The sequence below is a fragment of the Piliocolobus tephrosceles genome, chromosome 15, assembly GCF_002776525.5.
Source record: "Piliocolobus tephrosceles isolate RC106 chromosome 15, ASM277652v3, whole genome shotgun sequence".
NCBI classification, from domain to species: Eukaryota; Metazoa; Chordata; class Mammalia; order Primates; family Cercopithecidae; genus Piliocolobus; species Piliocolobus tephrosceles.
In genome coordinates this window covers 9,725,166-9,746,914 of record NC_045448.1, presented here as the reverse complement: position 1 = coordinate 9,746,914, position 21,749 = coordinate 9,725,166, and the positions used below count along the sequence as shown (strand labels likewise).

General features: G+C 43.5%; 1 protein-coding gene across 1 annotated transcript in view; it reads right to left on the bottom strand.

Annotated features, from left to right (window-relative positions):
* Nucleotides 1–19,429, bottom strand: part of GRHL1 (grainyhead like transcription factor 1) — a 51,756-nt gene extending 32,327 nt beyond the window's left edge. Inside the window, exons 1-8 of the mRNA XM_031934204.1 lie at nucleotides 19,248–19,429; nucleotides 16,003–16,189; nucleotides 12,190–12,260; nucleotides 9,609–9,999; nucleotides 8,501–8,577; nucleotides 6,982–7,138; nucleotides 6,678–6,789; nucleotides 5,640–5,734 (exon numbers count right to left, since the gene is read on the bottom strand). Coding sequence (XP_031790064.1) covers nucleotides 5,640–5,734; nucleotides 6,678–6,789; nucleotides 6,982–7,138; nucleotides 8,501–8,577; nucleotides 9,609–9,999; nucleotides 12,190–12,260; nucleotides 16,003–16,189; nucleotides 19,248–19,267 — 1,110 coding nt within the window. The 5' untranslated portion in view covers nucleotides 19,268–19,429. The remainder of the gene's footprint in view (nucleotides 1–5,639; nucleotides 5,735–6,677; nucleotides 6,790–6,981; nucleotides 7,139–8,500; nucleotides 8,578–9,608; nucleotides 10,000–12,189; nucleotides 12,261–16,002; nucleotides 16,190–19,247) is intronic.
* Nucleotides 19,430–21,749: the final 2,320 nt, after the last annotated feature.

Here is a 21,749-nt window from a genome sequence, read left to right as displayed (position 1 = left end):
CACTTCTCTCCCCGCTCCTTCCTCCCATCACACTTGGAAATTTAAAGTTGTGAAACAAACCAAACCTGTCCCTGCCTAATGGAACCAAACGTGGCAACACCTTATTTTAATGGCACACTTGATGGGTGCTTCACTAGAATGGAATCCTTCTAAATGCAAGCAATATGTTCAGTCCAAACAAACTAAAAATTACTCTCACAATGAATTCCAAATATTATGCTTAGACAAAACAACAAACTTATTAAACTCATAAACCTGCATCCCACAAGCAGAAAGACTTTTGTTCAGGTTACTAGGATGGTTACACCCCTCTTTTACAGAATGGACTCTACAAGCCTCAATAATCCCTCACCAAGAACTCTATCGGCTTTTGCCGAGACAAGGAGACAAAACAGAGAGATACTGATTTCCCATCCAAACACAGACTCCCTCACAGAAAAGCTTCTTGGTACTTAGCTGGGCTCCAAATTCTACTTTAATCCTCTTTCCTTTGTAACATGAGTCTTTCCATGACATAAACCATTTGACTCTGAAGGACAACCCTTCCAAAGGCCTCAGAGTTCCTTCTTAGAGCTGATAGATCATAATTAAAAGTAAAAGCACAGCGTCCTCTGATTTGACAGGGTTTTCTTCCCCCAGGAAACAAGGCTCTCTGATTTTGTCCTGTGTCTGACTGCCCCTTCTCCTGCTCCACAGACTGAGACACCACAGTGAAGGGAAAAAATGGACAGGGACTGAACTGGGAAGAGACAAAGGTATGTTGAAATTGGCTCTGGCACACCCAGAGATAAGATCACACCATCAAGAAAAAGACGCAGTTCCATCTGTCTGCGAGCAACCTGCTCACAAACTGGGACAAAGAGCTTCCTTCCAAAGGTTTGATAAAGACTTTCCAAAGCAACCAGGTTCCAAACACAGCACTTGAGGAGAAATGCCCAAATCTTCAGGGTGTCTTACCATGGAACGCACAACACAGTAAAACCAAGTCAGACTCTACATCTATCTACTTCTCTGATGTCACTTACTCCAGCGGGAGCTTGGCGCACGTCTGGCAGAAAGTTCTTGCTGTTACTATTTTTAAAATTAAATGTGTGAATGAAAACTACAACATAATTCACTTTACAGTGTAAGGATTTAGGTGTTACCACTGGAAAAATCTCTTATTTTGTACTCCCAGGATTCATTATATCCTTTAACAGTGTGCTTACTATTCATGAAGATCATACCTACGCACAGATGATCAAAGAAATCCTGCAATTTCTTTTGACCGCAGCTGTTTTCCCATCTGCCATACTGGGTAGCTGACTCTACGAAAGGTGTCCCCACACCACCCCCAGACATCCCCTTCTTTAGTGCCTGCTGGCTCACAGGTCTCCCTCAGAGCTGGCTGGCCCAGTTTTCACTGGATTCCAATACAGCAGCTTTTTAGTTTATAATTTATCTTCCGTGCTTAACTGTTACTCATTCAACGTAAACGTTATAATATAATCCAACATAAATTATTTCTTACGAGCAAAGGTGCTCTCATTTATATTAGTGAGTCCATAAAGTTGTTCTATTAATAATAATACCTGCATTTTTAAGTAATCTTCCCTGTCAATAACGTTTTCTACTCATTTCAAGGTCTAGAGTTTAGCTTCCTCAGAAGACCTCATTTGGATGACCAAGCACCAAGCACGTAATTGCATGGAGTACTGAGTGCTTTTTATGGGTGCTGGGCAGGCAGCCATGCCCCACTAACTATGAACATAGGTGAGGCAGCTTAGCACAGCGCCTAGCATATAACAGGCACTCAAAGAAGTTAATGCTCTTTCCCTAACTTCTTTTTCCTCTGTTTATTTTAGATCTTCAGGCTTCGAGAGGCCCTTGCTTCTTATCATTCAGCAAATCTCAATGCTGTTGTAGACTCTTAAGATTTACAACTCAGGCAAGAAATCACACTCTAGGCCAAGATGCACAGCCCATTCAGTTCAGCCTATTCTAACCTCGCTTGGTTTAGAAAATACTGAAATTGCTGCAGAACAAACAGCCCCAATTTATAAACTGCATTCCCAAAGTTCATTTTTAAAGTGGCATAAAAACATTTTTCCTAAGAAAACACGATGTCATATATAAGATCTCAGGCTGTTCCCACAAACTTATGCCACTATCTACCTGGCTGGCGGAACTAGTGGCAGGAGCCTAGATCCAGCCCACGCCTTGTCCACGGCAGGCTCTGGGATAAGTTCTGAATTCCTGCAAAGGTACACCGCTGGCTCCAGAGAAAATGTTGATCCAGCTGAGTTTGTATATATCTTTCTCCCACCTCGCTGTATGCACCCCTCCCCTCAGCTCATAGGCCTCTCCTCTGCAGGAGACCAGTGCCCTCACCTTGTCCTACAAGTCCCAAACTTCAGCATCTTACCAGAGCTCCATCTTTTAATGCTTCAAAGGCAATTGCTTTTTCTCCCTGCAACAGTTACCTCAAGCAGCTAATCTCAGCTGTGCATCAGGAAGAAAACTGATTATTTCACAATGAAATGTGAATGCCTGATGGCCTTTAACCTGTCCAGAGACCTCTGACTCTTAACTGCCCAAACAAATCTAATTTTGTGGGAGGACCATGAAAGGAATGAGATACACCTACACGACAGACAGATCCCACTAAGGGCCTGTTTCTGAGACATTTCTGCTTCTCAAAAAGCAACTTCCTTCTCTTCCACCACTTGGAAAAGGAACAAATTTTCACAAGTTCCAAAACTTCCAAAAGTTTCCATGACAATGGCCGACATGTGTTTATGGTGATGAACAGAGTGCACACAGGGCCAGTGGAGATGCGTCCTAGCTTCGTCAGTGTTTTTCCCAAAGTGGAATGTAAACCAAAGCATTCACGATTCAACCCAAAACATCCTCAAACTATCATCATTTCCAAATGGAGAAGCAGAAGCTACAGGTAAGATTCAGATGTTGACACTGGGCCAGATTTTCAGTTTTACTCATCCTGGCATGGCCAAAAGAGTACGTTAGAGATCACTAAAAGGGGAGGGGAGGAAATGCCACATAGCTCCAATAAACCCTTATGTTTGTGAGGAAGAAAGAACTGGAAGTCACATTAACAAATATCACATAAATACGTACAATTATTATGTGCCAAGTATAAATCTTAAAGTTAAAAAAATCAACAAAAGTATCCTAAATGAGAACAAGAAAGTAGATATTTTCAGAAAATAGTAAAAACAACAACAACAAAAACCCAACTATATAGGATTCTGCATGTATACTTGTTCACTCTTGCTGCCCTGAGGCATTAATTACTTTAAGAATAAAAACAGAAAACACCAAGTCGGCCAGGGAAAGCAAAAAACCTCGATACTTAATTAGAACACGCGCTTGAAGTTGCTGCCTGATACTAGCTTCAAAAGACGGCAGCCTCATTAAGAAATGGCACAACACCCTTCTGGCGGCAGGCAAAGGCTTAAAATCACGTCAGTGCTGGGGGTCTGAAAGGGGAAATGAAACTGAGTTTACCTACATCAATTAGCAATGCTATTAAGGCTACTTAAGCCGCTCCCCCAACAATATTTCTAATACAAATACGCTGCAGGCCTTCAGAATAAAACAAGCCATTATCCCTACCCGTCATCTTGGCTTTCATTACTCCCACCCCAGAGTGACACATCAAACAAACAAAGCACCCTGCCCATGCACTGGGCTTTTCGGCCAAGATCTCCAAGCCTCTGACAAGCACTTATTAATCCTGACAACACCCAATAAAGAAGAGTTGGCCACTCTAACCTTGTGAGTCTCCTGGGGGATTAAGGGAAAAGGACTGAGCTAGTGAGCTGAGGGACTAACCCAAGGTCATGGATAAGTTGGAAAAGGAAACTCAGGACTTATGGGCTCTTTATCACCTCCTCCACAATTTCTCAGTGAGGCCCCAATGGCAAATAGCAAGTAACACTCCAGTTTGCTTTAAGAATAAAAGCATCCTGGGGCACAAGGCCAATACTTTTTATAGGCTGTTCTTAGTAGCCAGTGGACTGAGTCCTATTATGATATTTAATTTCAAAACAACCGTAACAACAATTATATAAAATGGAAAGTTTATCTATTTATTGCTTAGCCAAGCAACAAATTCTGGACTATGCAGCCACCTGACAATTGTATGTGACTGAGGTGGTTGGCAGGAAAACCCATCTAAAGCTACCATTACCTAAGCTTCCTTACTGCCTGGTGGGCCCAACTGCCTGGAGTCTGCAGTCTGAAAGGCACATGTTTGTCTTGGACATGATGACGATGATAAGAAAGAAGGGCAATTATAATACAAGCTTACCGTGACTCTCAAGACCCAGTCACATGATTTTCAAAAGCATTCTTGGGCAGGATAAAATGAAACCCTAATAGTCAGCGCCTAATACAGTATCTTATTCTTAAAGTTACTAAAATTCTTATTGAATACATAAAAGAAAAAGTAAAAAACAGAGACTTAAAAAGGACAAGAAGATGAACATAACTTCTTTCTACCAGGTCTCTGAGAGAATGCTATACCTAATATTGTAACGAAAACTAAAGATCAGCTTTCCGTTAACAACTGTCTGAAAAATGACCTGTGTTTCTATTGAGTTTTTTTTTTCTCTCTTTTTTTTTGGGACAGCGTCTCACTCTGTTGCCCAGGTTGGAGAGCAGTGGCATTATCTCAGCTCACTGTAACCCCTGCCTCCCGGGTTCAAGATTCTCCTGCCTCAATCTCCAGAGTAGCTGGGATTAGAGGCGTGTGCCACCACGCCTGGCAACTTTTTGTAGTTTTAGAAGAGATAGGGTTTCACCATGTTGGCCAGTTTCACCAAACTCTTGGCCTCAAGTGATCCACCCGCCACAGCCTCCCAAAGTGCTGGGATTACAGGTGTGAAGCACCACTTCTGGCCTCTATTCAGTTTCTTGAGTTCCCAGTTTTTAAAGCAATCCAAAGAAAGAAAGAAATACAGGAACTATAATAATGGAGTGAAGAGAAGGATCACACTCACAGGGAAGAAGGCAGAGGAAAGGCAGAAAGGACTTAAGAATATGATGAATTTGTCTTAAAGGGCACAAAAAGTCTCATTAGAGTCACCCAGATGGAGTAACTCTAGCCAGTTAGTTACTTCATCTGAATTGGAGGCAATTCTTCAATGGGAAAAGCACAAGACAAAAGAATCTTAACACGGAATCATATTTACAAGGTGATGATGTGAAACAGAATACTATTAATAATCACTTATATTTAAGAGCCTTTCTTAAAGACACTCCAACAGTTTGATGGGCTTTGTTTCATGACTCCTTACACTTCCTTGAATAGAGGGAGGAGACAGAAAGCACCTCCACCGTGCAAATGAGGAAATGAGGCAAAGCGAATGGGGAGTCAGACTCAAGGCTGAACAGGCAGGAGTGGCAGACTGCAACTTAATCGCGGTGTTTCACACACACTGGACTCCACGCAAAGGATGGCAACAAAAATGATCTGTTTTGGAGGAGGGGAGAATAGAAAGGGGAGAGGATAGTTTCATAACACCTGAGAATGAAAACACATAAAACTGTGGGAAAAAAAAAATCAGTTGTCAAATCATTAAACTCCTCCCATTCTCAAACGGCTGGACATAAGGCGCCCAGACCTCACCACCCACCTTTGCTTCATCGTTGATGTCCCACGTGAAGGAAATGGCGTTATACGCAATCTCCTCGATGTTACTGATAGTGTTGAAGCTTTCTTTATAGTCAGCTATAGGAAGCAGGGGAAGAGAAAATGAAAACTCATGAGTTTTAGTTTTAACATGGGATCCCAGCAGTTCAAAATAAGATCTATTTTTTAACATTATCACCTATGGACAACTCAACTTTTTGTTTGGTTAGAAGAAGTTCAAAATATGAAGAAAAAGAATCACAGAGTTTTTGTAATAGAGGCAAGCTTAGACATATTTAATTCAATCTCATTATGTCACAATTAGGAAATTTAGGTCTAAAAAGTTTAAATAACAGTCCCAAGGTCACAAAACTACTCTGTAGAACCAAGATTAGAACTGAGTTCTCATTCTCCTGAAAAGGCAACAAGAGCATTACAAAAGGTAAAGGAAAAAAGTAACACTAATATTAACAGCCATCTGTGATACAATGGTTTTACATGAAAATAACACACATGGCAAGGATAGAGATCTGTGTAACGTTACTTCAGTAAATACGAATTTGCACAGGTTTGCCACTACAGCTCACAGATAGGTTAGTTACACAGTTTAGCACATGACTAGGGAAGACTGTTAGGCAACTGCACAGCAGCAGTATCTTTTTTTACTTATTTTCTTTTACTTTTTTTTTTTCTCTATCTCCATCATGTCCAAATAATAATCAGAATCTATTAAAGAAGATATTACCCCTTAAAGCAATTGCAGACTGAAAAGTGGGGACATTCTCAGGTTAGCCAGCTACATGGCTTCTGGCCCTAGTGTCCTGTGGAAAGCCACCACGTGGGCACATGTCCCATTACTGCATGGGAGGAATGGTGAGTGCACTGGTTCCAGGAGGCCGAGGACAGCGTTTGGAACAGATCAGTAGCTGGCATAAAAATTCAAATGCTTTCGGCAGGAAGCTGATCACTGCCAAAAATAACTGGATTTAGAAACTGGATGGCTGTACCTCTGGGAATAAGAGCGGGCTCTTGAGCTGCTTACCTATGTCAATGCATCTTTGTTTAGCAGTGTGCTGCCGGGAGTGCCAGTACTTCCAATGCCTTAACTGATCTTCTCTGCTTTTGTCTTCAGCAAAAACCACCATGATCACACTCTGTGAAAGAGAATGCATTACAACATAAAGACATTGAAGGGTGAGTATGTTTTTGAAAATGTATTTAATATTATATTTTACAGTGAAAGCTTAAAGCTGCAATTTCAGGCAGTCATTCAGAGCTGCTTCAGACCTAGAAATGTTAGACTCTGACTAGCTTTCCTAGAGAACAGGACTAAGATCAGAACTTACTCGAACTTTGCTGATGGGATGATGGATTCCTTCATTGCTGCTCACTTCCTTTAAGGTGATCGGATAGAACTGGCCTTTGTTCAGGTATGTCATGGTACTATCTCCCGGCTTCTGTCGAAGTGATTTTGAAGCTTCTAGGGTATATTCAAAGTTGTTCCTAACGGACAAAAAAAGTCACAGGTCTCTAAATCTACTCTCGTGGAAGTTTGCTATACGTCATATTATAAATAGCATTTGCTATCTTTTTCATGATAAAGAAAATCTGGAACAAAAGTACTCAGCAGCTGAAAATTCTCAAGTCTCTCAGATGTGGAAGTACAAATTATTGCCGATTAAAAATTCTATGATGTGATGGATGTTAGCAATCGGACATCCTGAGTTTGAGGGCTTGAGATATTAAAGATACTAATAGGTGGAAAGGACTTTGGAAGGAACTTCTCACAAGACATGCTGCCAATCTGGTATTTCTCCAGCAGAGGTTTCAGACAGGTGGCTGGTGTTCCTCTGACTAAATTCCTTTTGGCCTATATAGCACTTTTTTGTTGTTTCTACTTGTAATTTAAATGTCTTTAATAGCAGGCACTCCCCAATTCTCGACATTACCTATTACCTAACACTACCACTCATATGTGCCCCTAAAGTTATTTTTCCTGCCCAGGCCACGGCTCAGCAGATTGCACCTATTTTTGTAACTAAAGTTTTATTAGCACATAGCCACATCATTTGTTTACATATTACCTATGGCTGCTTTTGCACAGCAGCAGACCAGGGTAGTTGCAAAAACATACAGAGGTTGTATGGCCCACAAAGCCTGAAATATTTACTCTCTGACTCTTTATAGAAAAAGTTAGCTGACCCCTATCCCAAACCCTAAAGGCATTTCCGTTTGGGACTCCTGCATCTTCAGGCAGATCTATGAGGGAAGTTTTAGTTCCCATAAAATCTTAGACACTTTTAAAACCATAAAATATAACACATGTAAAAAACACATAAAACAAAATATGAGTTCCCAATTAACATGAAAAATATTCATATTGCCAGAGTGAGATACGATTTTGTGAGGTCAAAAGAAAGTTGTCAGCTCAGAAAAGAGTTGACTTCATTTATTTTATCGTTAGTGAGGCTGATAAAAAAAAAAAGCTTTTATCACTTTTTTATCACTTGATATTCCTCCTAAATTCTCACCTAATTATATATTTTTGGCAACAGAAAGGAACTCAGAGACCTAATTTAATCCCGTCATCTCTCCTATTAGATTCCATTCTACTACCATCACATAAAGAAACCAAAAGAAAGAAAAAGCACCAACACCAAGAATTAAGGAAACTTGAAACATAGTTTAAAGAGTTCAAAATTAAAAGCACTGAAGCAGATGTCCTCTACCCAAGACTGTACCACAGTAAAAGTAGTAAGATAAGGGGAAAGCCTGCTAAAGCCACCTTTGATTTATCAAGTTAATGTGAAAGGAGTAAGTTATAAAAGCTGCAAATTAAAAATCAAATTAAAAGACATCTATTACCCAGAAACACTGTCAAAAACATAGTCCTCTGAATTCATGCCAGGCATCCGCAGACTGAGATCCGAGGGGAAGAAAACCTGAAATATCAATGTGATAAGCCACAACTATTTAACTGGTTATCATGGTTACTAAAGACCAAGCTCTGGTACTGCATAAAAGTATGTGGCTTACAGCAACCCACTATCCTTTCCATATTTATTTTTGAATAAAAATGTTGAAACTACAAATATTAAAAAAATTAAAACAGAGAAAATATCCACTTTTATATGCCACTCAAGTAAATGACAACAAGCTGTATAGGTATCCCCACTAAGTGCTTCTGACTCACGACCCCCTTTTCTGTCTTTCACACACATCCCAGCTCTGTTCAAACACTAGATCTGCAACCAAAATGTCATGACTTTAAAGAGTCACCCTATCATTTTATCAAGTTAAGACACAGCATCAAGTTCACACCACACTGAAGAGATGTGGTGCATTTTCTCGGGAAAGGCTAACATTCTGCCCCTAACTCCACATGCAGAGATGGATGCTCTTTACCTCACCGAGTCATTAAGTAAGGTTTCTAACACCTTCAGTCCCTAACTTTTAGCTGAGTGAGGTATTCATCACCATAGAACCCCCAGAACTATTTGGAATTAATTTGTAAACTTCACACAATGCATTTGTGCTCTCCCTGACTATATTGCCAACCAAGAAACATCAAGCAAAGACATAATAACTCATTTTATAGAAAGACCAGTTCCAGGGAGCTTGTTTGGCGCTGGGAGAATTGCTAAAAACAGACTATGAGAATCTACCTGTGGTCAACAGAAGATTATGTATGGGGTTCTCTTTCTCTTTCTCCAGCAAATCACTTAGCTGAAATCATAATTGTTAACTCAGCTGCTGGTAAGATTAGCCATGCACCCTTGATAACAACTTCTGGTTTTATAGGTTTAGCTTCCAAATTATACCCATGGGCCTTTTCTCTTAAAAAAAAAAAAAATCTTTTATTCCTAATCCATTCATTTCAGGCCGAGTTTCACGCTTACATAACAAGGAAAACGTGGAACCCAATACTTATACAAACACACAGGCGTCTTAGGAAGATGTTTGTTTCCTGTACCTCCTGAACGCCTTCCTTGAAGGTCTCTGAGAAGGTCGAGTCTGGAGTTCGCCTTTGAGCATTTGGGGCTTGAGCACCAGAGCTGAACTGGTCAGTACTGAGATTCCGATCGAAAACCACCACCCGCTCAGTGGGCTCAGGATGATACACTGCTGGGGGGATTCCCACAGCAAAGCCATGCGGCTGGGTTTCTGTCTTGATGGAGTGGGTAGGCATCGTTGCTATGGAGACAGTGACTGTCGTATCTGGAGCTGTCAGATGGCCTCTCTTATCAATGCCCAGCTGGTTGCCATGGGGAAGGACAATGTTAAACGGCACATTTTTCAGTACTTGCACTCTGTTTTCTCCAGCAGAAATGAGGGGCTGCTCTGTCACGATTGGTATGCTGTTTCTTTAAGAAAAGAAAACTGCTTTCAAACTCGATGTTGATGTAGTTCTTTGACAATTTTTATTTTCCTAATGGCACTGGGCTGTTGGGTCCTGTGCAATAACAATACACTTGACAGGGAATAAACAGAAAACATCGAAACTACCCATTACTAGGTAAAGGGGAAAAGGCTTTCTGGTTATCATTCAAATAAAATCGAAACATATTAAGTAAAATTTCATTTGAAATACTAAGTACTCAGAGCTCTCCTCTAACAAGCTTTACTTTCCATAATCCTAAAAAAAAAAAAAAATTACTATGTTTTACTAGAAACCTGAAGCTATGTGATCTGATCAACTGGGGTTACAGCATAGACGCCAGGGTCAAACTGCCTGGGTTCAAGTTCTGTGTCACCTGAGCAAGCTACTTCATCTTTTAGTAACTGAATCCTCACCTGTAAAATGGGGACAATAATGGCATGCATTCTCATCAGGTTGAGATGAGATGATACACTAAAATGTGTATAATAATGCCTGACACACAGTCTTCAAGAAGTATGAGCCATTATTACTTGGTCACCACTTTTCCAACCACCTATGACATTTGGCTTTCTCCTTCTTTCTTTTTTTTTTTTGAGACAGAGTCTTGCCCTTGTGGCCCAGGCTGGTGTGCAATGGCATGATTTTGGCTAACTACAACCTCCACCTCCCGGGTTCAAGCGATTCTCCTGCCTCAGCCTCGCAAGTAGCTGGGATTACAGGCACGTGCCACCACATTCGGCTCATTTTTGTACTTTTAGTAGAGACTAGGTTTCACCATGTTGCCCAGGCTGGTCTCGAACTCCTGACCTAAGGTGATCCACCTGCCTCAGCCTTCCGAAGTGCTGGGATTACAGGCGTGAGCCACCGCACCCGGCCTGGCTTTCTCTTTCACCCAAGAAAACCTATTGTTACGTTATATCAGTAGACACATCTGCTTTTTCTAAAATTAAATTTTGGTTTGATAAATAATTTGAGCAATACAAGATGATTTCCAGTGGGTAAAATGAATGAGTTTTCAAAGCTCCCAGAAATCATATAGCCTGAAGCTTTAAGAAACAGGCAAATTGGGAATTCTGTACATTTCAAGATCAATAAAACTGTTTGAACCCTGAACCATAAATTCACTCCCAGGAATTTATCCTAAAACAGAAAAAAATCTAGAAAGTTGTTCCTTAAGGCTTCAAAATAGTGAAAACTAGGTATAGCGGCAATTATAAGGATATTTAGAGTTTGCTTCAGAACGTTCCAGCAAAAATAAATAAAATAAAAACATGAATTAATCTCAAAGTTGAAGAAGACGGAAGAATACATCAAACGAGGAATTGTGTTGATAACTGCTGAAGCTGGTCATGGATACATGTGGGCTTACACTATTTCTCTATTTGTATTATGTTTGAAAATGCCCATAACGAAAAGTAAAAAAGCCACGAGTCCTCTTCCAAAGGATAATTATGAAGATTAAAACACAGAGAAAATGTTTACGAAACAAACTAAGTAGAAGAAAGTATACCACCAAATCCTATCTGTGAACAAAACCACAGCCACATACAATTTGCATGCACACCAAAACAATGAATAAAGCAATCATCAGGATAATGGGATACTGGGTGACGATCATTCTTCCTTTAAATATGTTTTATTCCTTGATTGATAATAAAACACAGGGCAATTTAAAAGGTGTCTTTTTAAAGTTTTTCATGGCTATAAAGACAAGCATTAATTAAATTTTCTGAACGCTTTAATCTAAAATATTTCACAAATAATTTCAACAGGAATTTGAATACAATTTAACTTGCTTTATTCAATTTTACTTAGGCAGCTGTTAAGAGTCAATTGGTACTTAATTTTTTTAATGGACCACTGCCACATCTTCTAAAGAAAACTTCAAAAACAAATAAGCAAATACTTAAGTTATTACTAAAACTATCCCTTTGGAGGAGGAGAAAGTTAGTGCTTTCATTCTAGAAAAGGCAACTACTGTGCCCAAAGAAAAAAGGAACTTTTCAGAGCAACAGAGGCAAATCAGTGATGAAATCTGAATTTAGATAATAAGCGTCCAGCTTACCTATCTCTTCCACTAGTAGTTGTTCATTCAAACAAAATCCCATTTTGCTGTTATAGAAACGTGGCATTTCCCCCTGCACTCTTTACGCTGTTATGCAGTGAATGTTACCTTTTGCTGTGATCTGGTTCGGGGTGCTCCACCTCTGGCTTTGCTGTTGATGACCTTCTCTCTCTTGGAACCTGATATTAGCACACATGAAAAGAATTTAGCTCTTATCCAGTGAAGTGCAGTTTACCCAAAGATACAGCCTTTTATTTTTCAGTAAATTCAATCATTCATTTATCTACTGGTTGCCTAACAAACATCAGGCTATGGGGACACACAAAGAAAAAGACAGTATCTGCCCTCAATGAGCTTAAAATCTAGTCACCCATCTGGTTAATTTGTAAAAAGTAAGTGTTATTGAGTTGCCAAATAAACTCAGGGCATGATACATTTATTCTGTCATGGAGTTTGGGTCTCATCTCTTCAAAGAAATACTTCCACTGGCCGAAGCTGGTGGCTCATGTCTGTAATCCCAGCCACTTCGGGAGGCCAAGGTGGGAGGACTGTTTGAGCCCAGGAGTTTGACACCAGCCTGGGTAATATAGTGAAACTCATTTCTACAAAAAAAATTTAAAAATCAGCCAGGCGTGGTGGCATGTGCCTATAGTCTCAGCTACACAAGAGAGACTGTGGTGAGGAGATCGCTTCAGCCCGGGGGCAGAGGTTACAGAGAGCAGAGATTGCGCCACTGCACTCCGGCCTGGGTGACAGAGCAAGACCCTTCCTGACTCAAAAAAAAAAAAAAAAAAGAAAAAAAGAAATACCTCTGCCCTGGTTTTACTGGTTTATCTACACAACATTAGAGAAGAAGCTACTGAAAACACAACAGAGCTCTTCCAACTTTCTCAGGGCTCTTTCCTACTACTCTCCATTCAGATCAAATGCAAAAGCAGAAGGAACAGCCATGTTAACCGTTCATTTCTTCTAAGATCCAAATGAGGGCTTCATATGATCACTGTCTTTAGATATGCTGGGATTCATATGTCCATCACCCAAAGGACAAGTCTAACTCAGTGTTCTATTCCTTTTTTGGTTCTTTTCTTTGCAAGGGAAGTGAAAAGTAGGCAAACGTTAGTGAGTGTCCTGTAGAAATAACTCAACTGAGATTTTACACCATTGCATGCTCCAAAATGGCTAAGGTGCTTAAAAATGGCTTTCAGCGTGAAAATTCTATTCCTGCATCCTTGTTTTCACCATTAAAGACAAAACACTGCTGGCCGGGCGCGGTGGCTCACACATGTAATCCTAGCACTTTGGGAGGCCGAGGCGGGTAGATGACGAGGTCAAGAGATCAAGACCATCCTGGCCAACACGGTGAAACCCCGTCTCTACTAAAAATACAAAAAATTAGCCGGGCATGGTGGCGCACGCCTGTAGTCCCAGCTACAGCCTCCTGTAGGCAGGAGGCTGAGGCAAGAGAATCGCTTGAACCCAGGAGGCGGAGGTTGCAGTGAGTTGAGATTGTGCCACTGTACTCCAGCCTGGGCAACAGAGCGAGACTCTATATAAAAAAATAATAAAATAAAAATTAAAAAACAAAAAAACAAACATAAAAACCACTGCTTCTCTATTAACAATATGCTTTTCAAGCTTTATCAAAATTATTATGTAATAATGACAGATGCTTACAACCAAAGACCTGAAACAAACAATTCAGTTTATTTAAAAAAGAAAATAGGCCAGGCACAGTGGCTCACGTCTGTAATCCTAATACTTTGGGAGGCTAAGGCAGGAAGATTACCTGAGGCCAGGAATTTTAGACCAGCCTGGGCAACATAGTGAGACTCTGTCTCTACAAAAAATTTTAAAATTAGCCAGGCATGACCTATAGTCCTAGTTACTCAAGAAGCTAAGGCAGGAGAATCATTCAACCCCAGGAGGTTGAGGCTGCACCGAGCTATGACTGCACCACTACACTCCAGCCTGGGTAAGAGTGAGACTCTGCTGCTAAAAATAATAATAATACTAAATGAAAAATTAAAAAGAAGAAGAAGAAGAGAAAATAAATTTACACCTATCACAAGAAGTCTGACAAATAAATACCACGGAAATTGTCACCCTTCACAGACAGACGTGAGGATTTATTTGCTTATGAGACACAGGGGTAGTATACCTAGTGTTATTACACTGGTCTTTCTGGCACGAAACTTGTACCAACAAGTTTCTCCCATTCTCAAAAGTTTCAGTTAAAAATGTGCAACTTCATAATAAATGTTTTAGGAACTTAATTTATAGTAAGTCAATAAAACAAGCTATAAGAACAGATATATAATAATTTCCACTTCAAAGGAACTCTTCATGGCTATGTTTCCCTGGTAAGGGTTTCTTCTAGCATCATTAGTGATTACACAAGTTTCTGTTCATATTCAAAGAAAAAAGACCTTACCTCAATCCCTAGCCCCAACTTAGTTAGACACATGGTCTCATACTTGGAAATAATCACCCAATTTTTTTTTTTTTTTTTTTTTTTTTGGAGATAGGGTCTGTCTCTGTCACCCAGGCTGCAGTGTAGGGATATGGCATGATCTCAGCTCACTGTAGCCTCCAACTCCCAGGCTTAAGTGATAGCTGACACTACAGGCATGCGTGTATTAACTAGCGAATTTCTGTATTTAATTATTTATTTATTTATTTATTTTTGGGTAGAGACAGGGTCTCGTCATGTTGCTCAGGCTAATCACCCTAATTTTAATAATAAAACTATCTCCTAGGCTTTTTTCACCTCTGTATTTCTTATATTAAGGAAAGAATACAGTGCCAGAATGTAGCCAATGGCCAGCAACTGGTGATTCTGGGTAAAGGTATTCGGGAATTAATTATCCTCTTAAGTTTTATGTAGGTTTGAAAGTTTTTAAAACAAAAATATAGCAAAAATAAACTGTAAAAAATATACACTAAATTCATGAGAAGATGCTTGTCATTCAGAAGCTTCTGGTAATCCCAAACAGATCCTGTTTTCATACAGGTACTGATGACAACACAATGATTACACAAGTTAGTCACACAGAGTGACAATGAGACAAAGGCCCCATGGCAAAGCTGTGCTTCAATGTAGTCTGCTGTTTTAAGTAGCACCCTAAAGACGTAGCCACCCCCAAATGTGTGTTCCTGGTCAGAAGGAAGAATGGAGAGGTGAACCCAGAAGAAAAGCGGTATGCACCCTGCATTAGAAAGACAGTGGCCTCGGCCATGAACCAGACTAGGGCCCCAGATGCATACATCCTAGCTATGACCTCTGAGTGAGAAGTCACACACAGGCTGGTAACATGTCTAGCATAACAGTGACAGCTAGTGTTATCAGGACAATGATGATGATGACAGAGATCAGTAGTGTCATTTCCAAATAATGAAAACCATGTAAAATTCCATGCAGAGTATAGATTATAAGACTACTCCAAATCTCTAGAAACAAGCAACAAAACATATCCTGATCTTGGAACTAGACAGTCCTACACTAGAGAATATGGTTTCAAAGGCTCTGTAGTATCATTTCGGGAAAGGAAATCATCCTGACTACACAGGAATGAAGGTGAAAGGTAAATGAGCCCCGCCCACTTTCCATGGCACTAAGAACCACCTTCAGTGAGATGCTCAAACCCAAGAAGACACATCTAGCATCCTCTTTTATGGTGGTTTCACCTTCTGGATATAGCCACAGCAGCTGACTGCTTTGCATGTTTTAAAAACAACCCTTTGATTCTACAATCACAGATTCTTAGCTTTGAACCACAGTAAGTCAAAGTACTCATTAAACTATTTATAGTCACTACAGAAGCAACTTGCCTGGCATTCTACCAGCAAATGACTGTTTTATATGCTGCTGAATCAAGTGCATTGGAGACTGCTGTTAAGGGTTTTAAAGGCAGGCAAACCCACCTTGTAGTAGTCATAGAGCAGGCCCAGCGCAGCAGCGCTGTCTTCGTCTCCATTGATGCTCATCATCGCTTTGGTCGCTGCAGTGAGAGGGTTTTCCAGGAAAGATTTCCAGGCCTCATCCTCACTAGTGTAGGACCGCCGCTGTGGATAAAGTGCTTCATTCTGAAGAACCAACACTGGCCGTTTGCTTCAGAGAAATTAAAAAAACAAAAACAAAAAAACACATACTTTTCTACTGCAAGGCATCATAAGCTACCAATTCCTTGACATTCCTATAAAACAGCTTATTGTTTCATCAATGACCCTAGGAAGTCAAATTAAGACAAGACCAGAAGACAAACCACATTAAGTGCAGACCAATGGGTCCCACAGTAAGACATAAAGTGTCTAGGCAGCCAGAGAACTGGCAGTTCACTTACACATGGAACTCAGGATACACAATTTGGCAAAAAAGCAAAACAAAACCATCCCTGAGAAAATGCCACGCTATTCAAATACTTTCCATAAACAAACAGGAGGACACAGTAAGGAAAAGAGAATATCTGTTCTCTTCCAACAACAATCAGGACCGTCCCCTCTTGAGAAGACCATGTGCCGTTCATCACACTGCTATGTTATTCCCTCTCTACTGTGGCTGCCAGGCCTTAAAAATTCCTACCTGAACACAGTGGGGAGGGGAGAAGCAGCAGAAAGAAAAAGGGATACTTCGCGCAATCCTTGGGGGTATATGAGAAAGCCAGAATATTCTACTGATTACCAGCAGATTGAGCATGGAATGTGGCCAAAGGGGACTGTAAATCAATAAAGAGGCATAATTTTCTGGCATGGGAGTTAACTGTTTATCTTAGAGATAAACACTTAAGAATCTCCAACAATAAATGAAGCCACTGAACAAAATGATTTAAAAAAAAAAATAGGTGGGAAAATCTGGCTTTTAAAAAGTCTTTACTAGTTTTCCACACTGCACAAGAACTGTTTCATTTTAACACTGTAGTTTGGTGGGAAAAATCCAAAAAAATCAATGGCGATCTTAGTGAAACCTTACAGAAGATTTAATTTAAAAGATTAAAGCAAACATTACTAATTCCAAAAACCTGAAATGTAAACAGTCTCAACAACTGTTCAGTTGGTACTATTTAATAAGTCAATAAAGAGAAAAAATGGAACACTGACTCTAGTAAAACAAAGCAGTTTATTTTCAAGGAGAAAAATAAATTTTAAATGTTTGGAACGCCTCTGAATTATTACTATTCTAACAAGCAAATTGAAGGACTGGCTCTCATTGCAACACACAAATGAAATATGTAAATGGCCTAAAGGTGACCTACCTATTTTAAAAGTGAATGTAGAAAGACTGATTATCTTTTCAAGTAATCAACAAAGGTTAGGGTTTGGGAATCACCCAGGGCCTTTAAAAACAGATAGATTTAGAAAAAGGAGAACATCTTCAAAAAAGGGGGAAAAAAATCCAACAATGTATCCTCAGTCAAAATGAAGTGTTATGTGAAAGCCAATGTTTTTACTCACTCATGGCATAAATCTTACATTTGGTAAGGAAGTCTTGAGGTGGTATACTATTTTAACACAAAACAAACATAAAAGGCTGTTCAAAGCGAGCAGATCATTTGTCCAAAAATGGAGATTGCTTACACAAATCTCAACTTTTAAGAAAATAAAGAAATATACAAAGTGGCATTCCCTGAGCCATCAGTACCAGAGTACAACAGCTACTGAACGGGTGGTGCCATGGACTGATTTACTGGTATATTGCTAAGCTATAATTAATAGCGTAATAGCTACCTCCCGAAGACTATGACAGCACTTGGCTGTTCAATTCCCTTCATGCTAGTTTTCAACTTCCTTCTTCTCCCACCCACATCCCAAATTTGTACAAGCAATAGAAAATAGAGAAATGGCTTTATGTTTGGAATCACCCTGAAGCTGTTTCATATTTCCAAAGCCTGCCTAAGGCCAAAATGTTAGCTTTGGAAACTTTGCCTTATCTAAACTATACGTCAAGAAATAAACACAAAACTAGTTGCCTTTGTCTACTTCCTCATGACAGTCAGGAAGGAGGAGGCTTCAGTCGCTGAAGGCTCATCACTTTCAGGTGAGCCTTAAAACCCTGCGTCAGCGATCTCTCAGACTTCTCAAATATGTTTCAGGCAATAATTTCACTGCATATTCTACAACACAAGAGTAATCCATTTAAGATACTGCATACAAAATATCTATCTCATCCAGAAAAAGAACACACTGACAAAAACCGATCCTTCACAAATAACTAAGAAACTGGCAGGGGAACCTATCTGCCTTAAACTTAACTGATCTGAAATATACTGACTGACTTGGTGTGATTTCCCTTTTTTTGTCCTTTAGTAAGTTTTTAAAAATTTTAGAACAATTATATATTTTCAGAAAAGCTGCAAATACAGAAATATCCCCTGCCCAGTTAATCCCCCATGCTTTATTACATTACCACCTTACATTTGTCGAAATATGCTTTTAAATCATAAACTCTAAAAGGCATATTAGCTTGTACAGTACTTTCTCGTTTAACACCCAGATTTCAAAGTTTCATCCTCCTGATTCTCTCAAGCACTAAAAACACGGTAATCTGTAATTACCATCAATGATGCAAGTGGCAAAATAACTCCTACAGCCGTTTTCCCACTCATACCGCCAGCTAGTGAAAAGTAAACGCCCGGACATCGGGGCACTTCAACCTTCCCCTACATTTCTGTTTTGGAAGTTCCAGCAGGTCGCCGAGTGACGAGCCTGAGACCACAGATTACCTGGAGAAGTCCACCTGTCCCGACGCGGCGAGCTCCCCACCGGGCTCCTGAGGCCGACCGGGCAGGAGACTGGGGCGGGGAGGCCCGGGGGCGTTGGCGGCGCCCCAACCTCGCGCCGCACCCGACCGCGCCGGGGACCCCGAGCCCAAGGTGCGCGCCCGAGTGGGCCCCACCTGGCCGGGGAGGAGGGGAGGAGGGCGGCCCCTCCGGTGTCGAGTTTCCCCGAGGACGGGGTCTCTCCTCCCGAGGCTTCGACCGAACAAAGAGCCGGGCAGGGTTAAGGGGCAGAGGCCGTGGCGGCGTGGAGTGGACAGCGGCCCCCGGCCCGCGCCCCGCGCCCGCCCGCCCGCCGGCCCGCGAGGCCTCGGGTCTGCGCCCGGCTCGCTCGCTGCAGGTGCGGCCCCTCAGCGCGGCCCCCCCGCGGCGGCCGGACTCCCGCGCCTCACTCACTTGTCGTACTCCTGTGTCATCGCGCCCGCTCGCCGCTGCCGGGCCGCAGAACTGGACTTTCGGGTTGGGACAGTACACCCGATCCGGGGGGAGGAGGCGGCGGTGGCTGCGGGTCCGGAGCGGCGGCCCCGACGGGTTGGGTTAGCTTTTCTCGCTCTGAGCCGGCTCCGCGCGGGCTGCGCGCACTGGGCGCCGGGCTCGGCCGCTCATTGGCTGGCGATGCGCCGGCTGGGGGTGGGGCCTCGGGGCTGGGAGGCCGACCGTGCCTCCTGATTGGTCAGAGAGGGGGCGCTGGGGCGGGGCTGACGGGGTCGAGCGGCGCGGGCTGGGGGCAAGGGCCGCGCGTTCCGCGAGGTTGCGCCCGGGACTGCGCGCCCGGCTCGCGGTCTTAAGTGCCTGCCCTGACTGGAGAGGGAGCGCGGCGGCTGCGGCGCGCACCCGCCGACCTCCGCGCGCACCGAGAGCGCCCCCGCTCGCGCCTGGCCGCCGGCCCCGGCGTCCCCGGCCATCCCCTCCGCGACGAGCGCGGGCCGTGGAGCCACCTCCTTCTTCGCTCACTCAGGCCTCCGCACCCCGTGCCCACGTTGCCCACTGTTCCGGCCCCAGCGCCCCGCGGTGCCACTGCGCTCGCCCGGCCAGGGCGCCTCTGCCGGTCCCCGCGCTCCCCGGTCGCGCGTCTCACCTCTCGGTTCTCGCAGGCTGTCACACCCGGGTCCCGTGGCTTTCCCCGAGAGCCGTCTCCGGAATGTCCCTTCTCCTGGCCCACCGCGGCCGCGCGCTTTTAGCATTTCTTGCCCTCGCGGCTCCCGCGGTCCCCTCGGCGGCAGGCCCTGGGGCTCCGCGATGTCTCAGCCTCGCAGCCTCCCGGGCGCCACTTCCCCGCGCGGCCGCCCCACGCTGCCCGTACAGTCGCGCGCCCCGGGTACCACTCCACTGCGACAGCCCCCACTTGTCCTTCCCGAGCTGCCGTCTTTCCCAGGGTCTGCCCACTGAGTCCCCACATGCCCAGCGTCGGACCTGACACTAGGGCAGGCGCGGCCCCAGACGCCGGAGACAGGGCAGTCAATGGAACAGACACAACTCTTCGCCTTCTTAGTTGGGGGAACGGGCAATACAAAAATAAGTAAATGGTGTGGCTGGTTGAAAGGTAAAGCAGGCAGGCCCTGGGGAGGCGGGGAGGAGCCAGGCTTGAAGGAGATGAGGGCCCACGAAGGTGGGACTGTGCCTGAGGCAGGGACCCTGGTGTGTTCAGTGACCCGTGAGGGAACCCGGGTGGCTGGAGGGACACAGGGAGCCGGGAGCTGCGGTCAGAGATAGTGCTCGCAGGGGAGCGCATTGAGCAGGGCCTTGCCGGCTTCCGTAAGGACTGTGGCTTTTCTCCGGGCGAGGTGGGGATGCATTGCAGGGGCTTGGGGCGGGGAAGTGACAGGATCTCACATTTTAAAATAGTTCTTTGCTGCCGCGTGGTGGGGACCAGGTAGGAGGCCACTGCCGTGATAGAGAGGTGGCGGGAAGTGGCCGACTTCTGGATGTGCTTTGAAGGTGGAACCAACAGGATTGTCTGAATATTGGATATGGGGTGTGAGAGGAGGAGGGAATCAAGGATGACTACAGGGTTTCCAGCTGGGCAACTGGAGGAATGATTTGCCATCCCCTGGGATACGAAGATTTGGGGCATAGAAGATTTTGGGGAGAACAAGAGTCCATTTTGGACGTGCTAAGCTCAAGATGTATGGGAGATCCAAATCCATGTATCAGGTGGGCTCCTGAGTACGAGGCTGGAGTGCAGGGGAGAAGTCTGGGCTGAAGCTCACATCTGGGCGCCGCCCACATCTAGAGGCCATTTAAAACCATGAGAAGGCAGGGAGGAAAGAGGATGGGACCCATGCTGGATCCAGGAGCCTCCGACACAGGCTGGGAAGAAGAGCCAGTGGAGGAGACAGAAGACGGGGACACCGAGGTCGGAAGCAATGGAAGCATGGAAGCCAAGGGAAGGAGGTGAAGTGAGGAGCAGCATGAGGTCACAGGGCCCTCCTGTAGCCAGCAGCCCCCTCCTCTGTGCCCTGGTCCTAGGCCTTCAGGGACCCGAATCGGCAGCCTCATTTGAGGCCGCCCTTCGCAGTTTCTGTCCTCTGACCCCGATCCCAGCACTGGATCCATGCAGCCTGTTGTTTGCTCTTATCACTAGTTTCCTGTTTAAATCAATTTTCTTCTTCTTCTTTCTTCTTCCTCCTCCTCTTCTTCTTCTCCTCCTTCTCCTTCTCCTTCTCCTTCTCCTTCTCCTTCTCCTTCTCCTTCTCCTTCTTCTTCTTCTTCTTCTTCTTCTTCTTCTTCTTCTTCTTCTTCTTCTTCTTCTTCTTCCTTCTCCTTCTTCCCCTCCCCCCCCTCCCCTCCCCCCCCCCCTCCTTCTCCTTCTTCTTCTTTCTTCCTCTCTCCCTCTGTTGCCCAGGCTGGAGTGCAGTGCCGTGATCTCAGCTCACTGCAACCTCTGCCTCCTGGGTT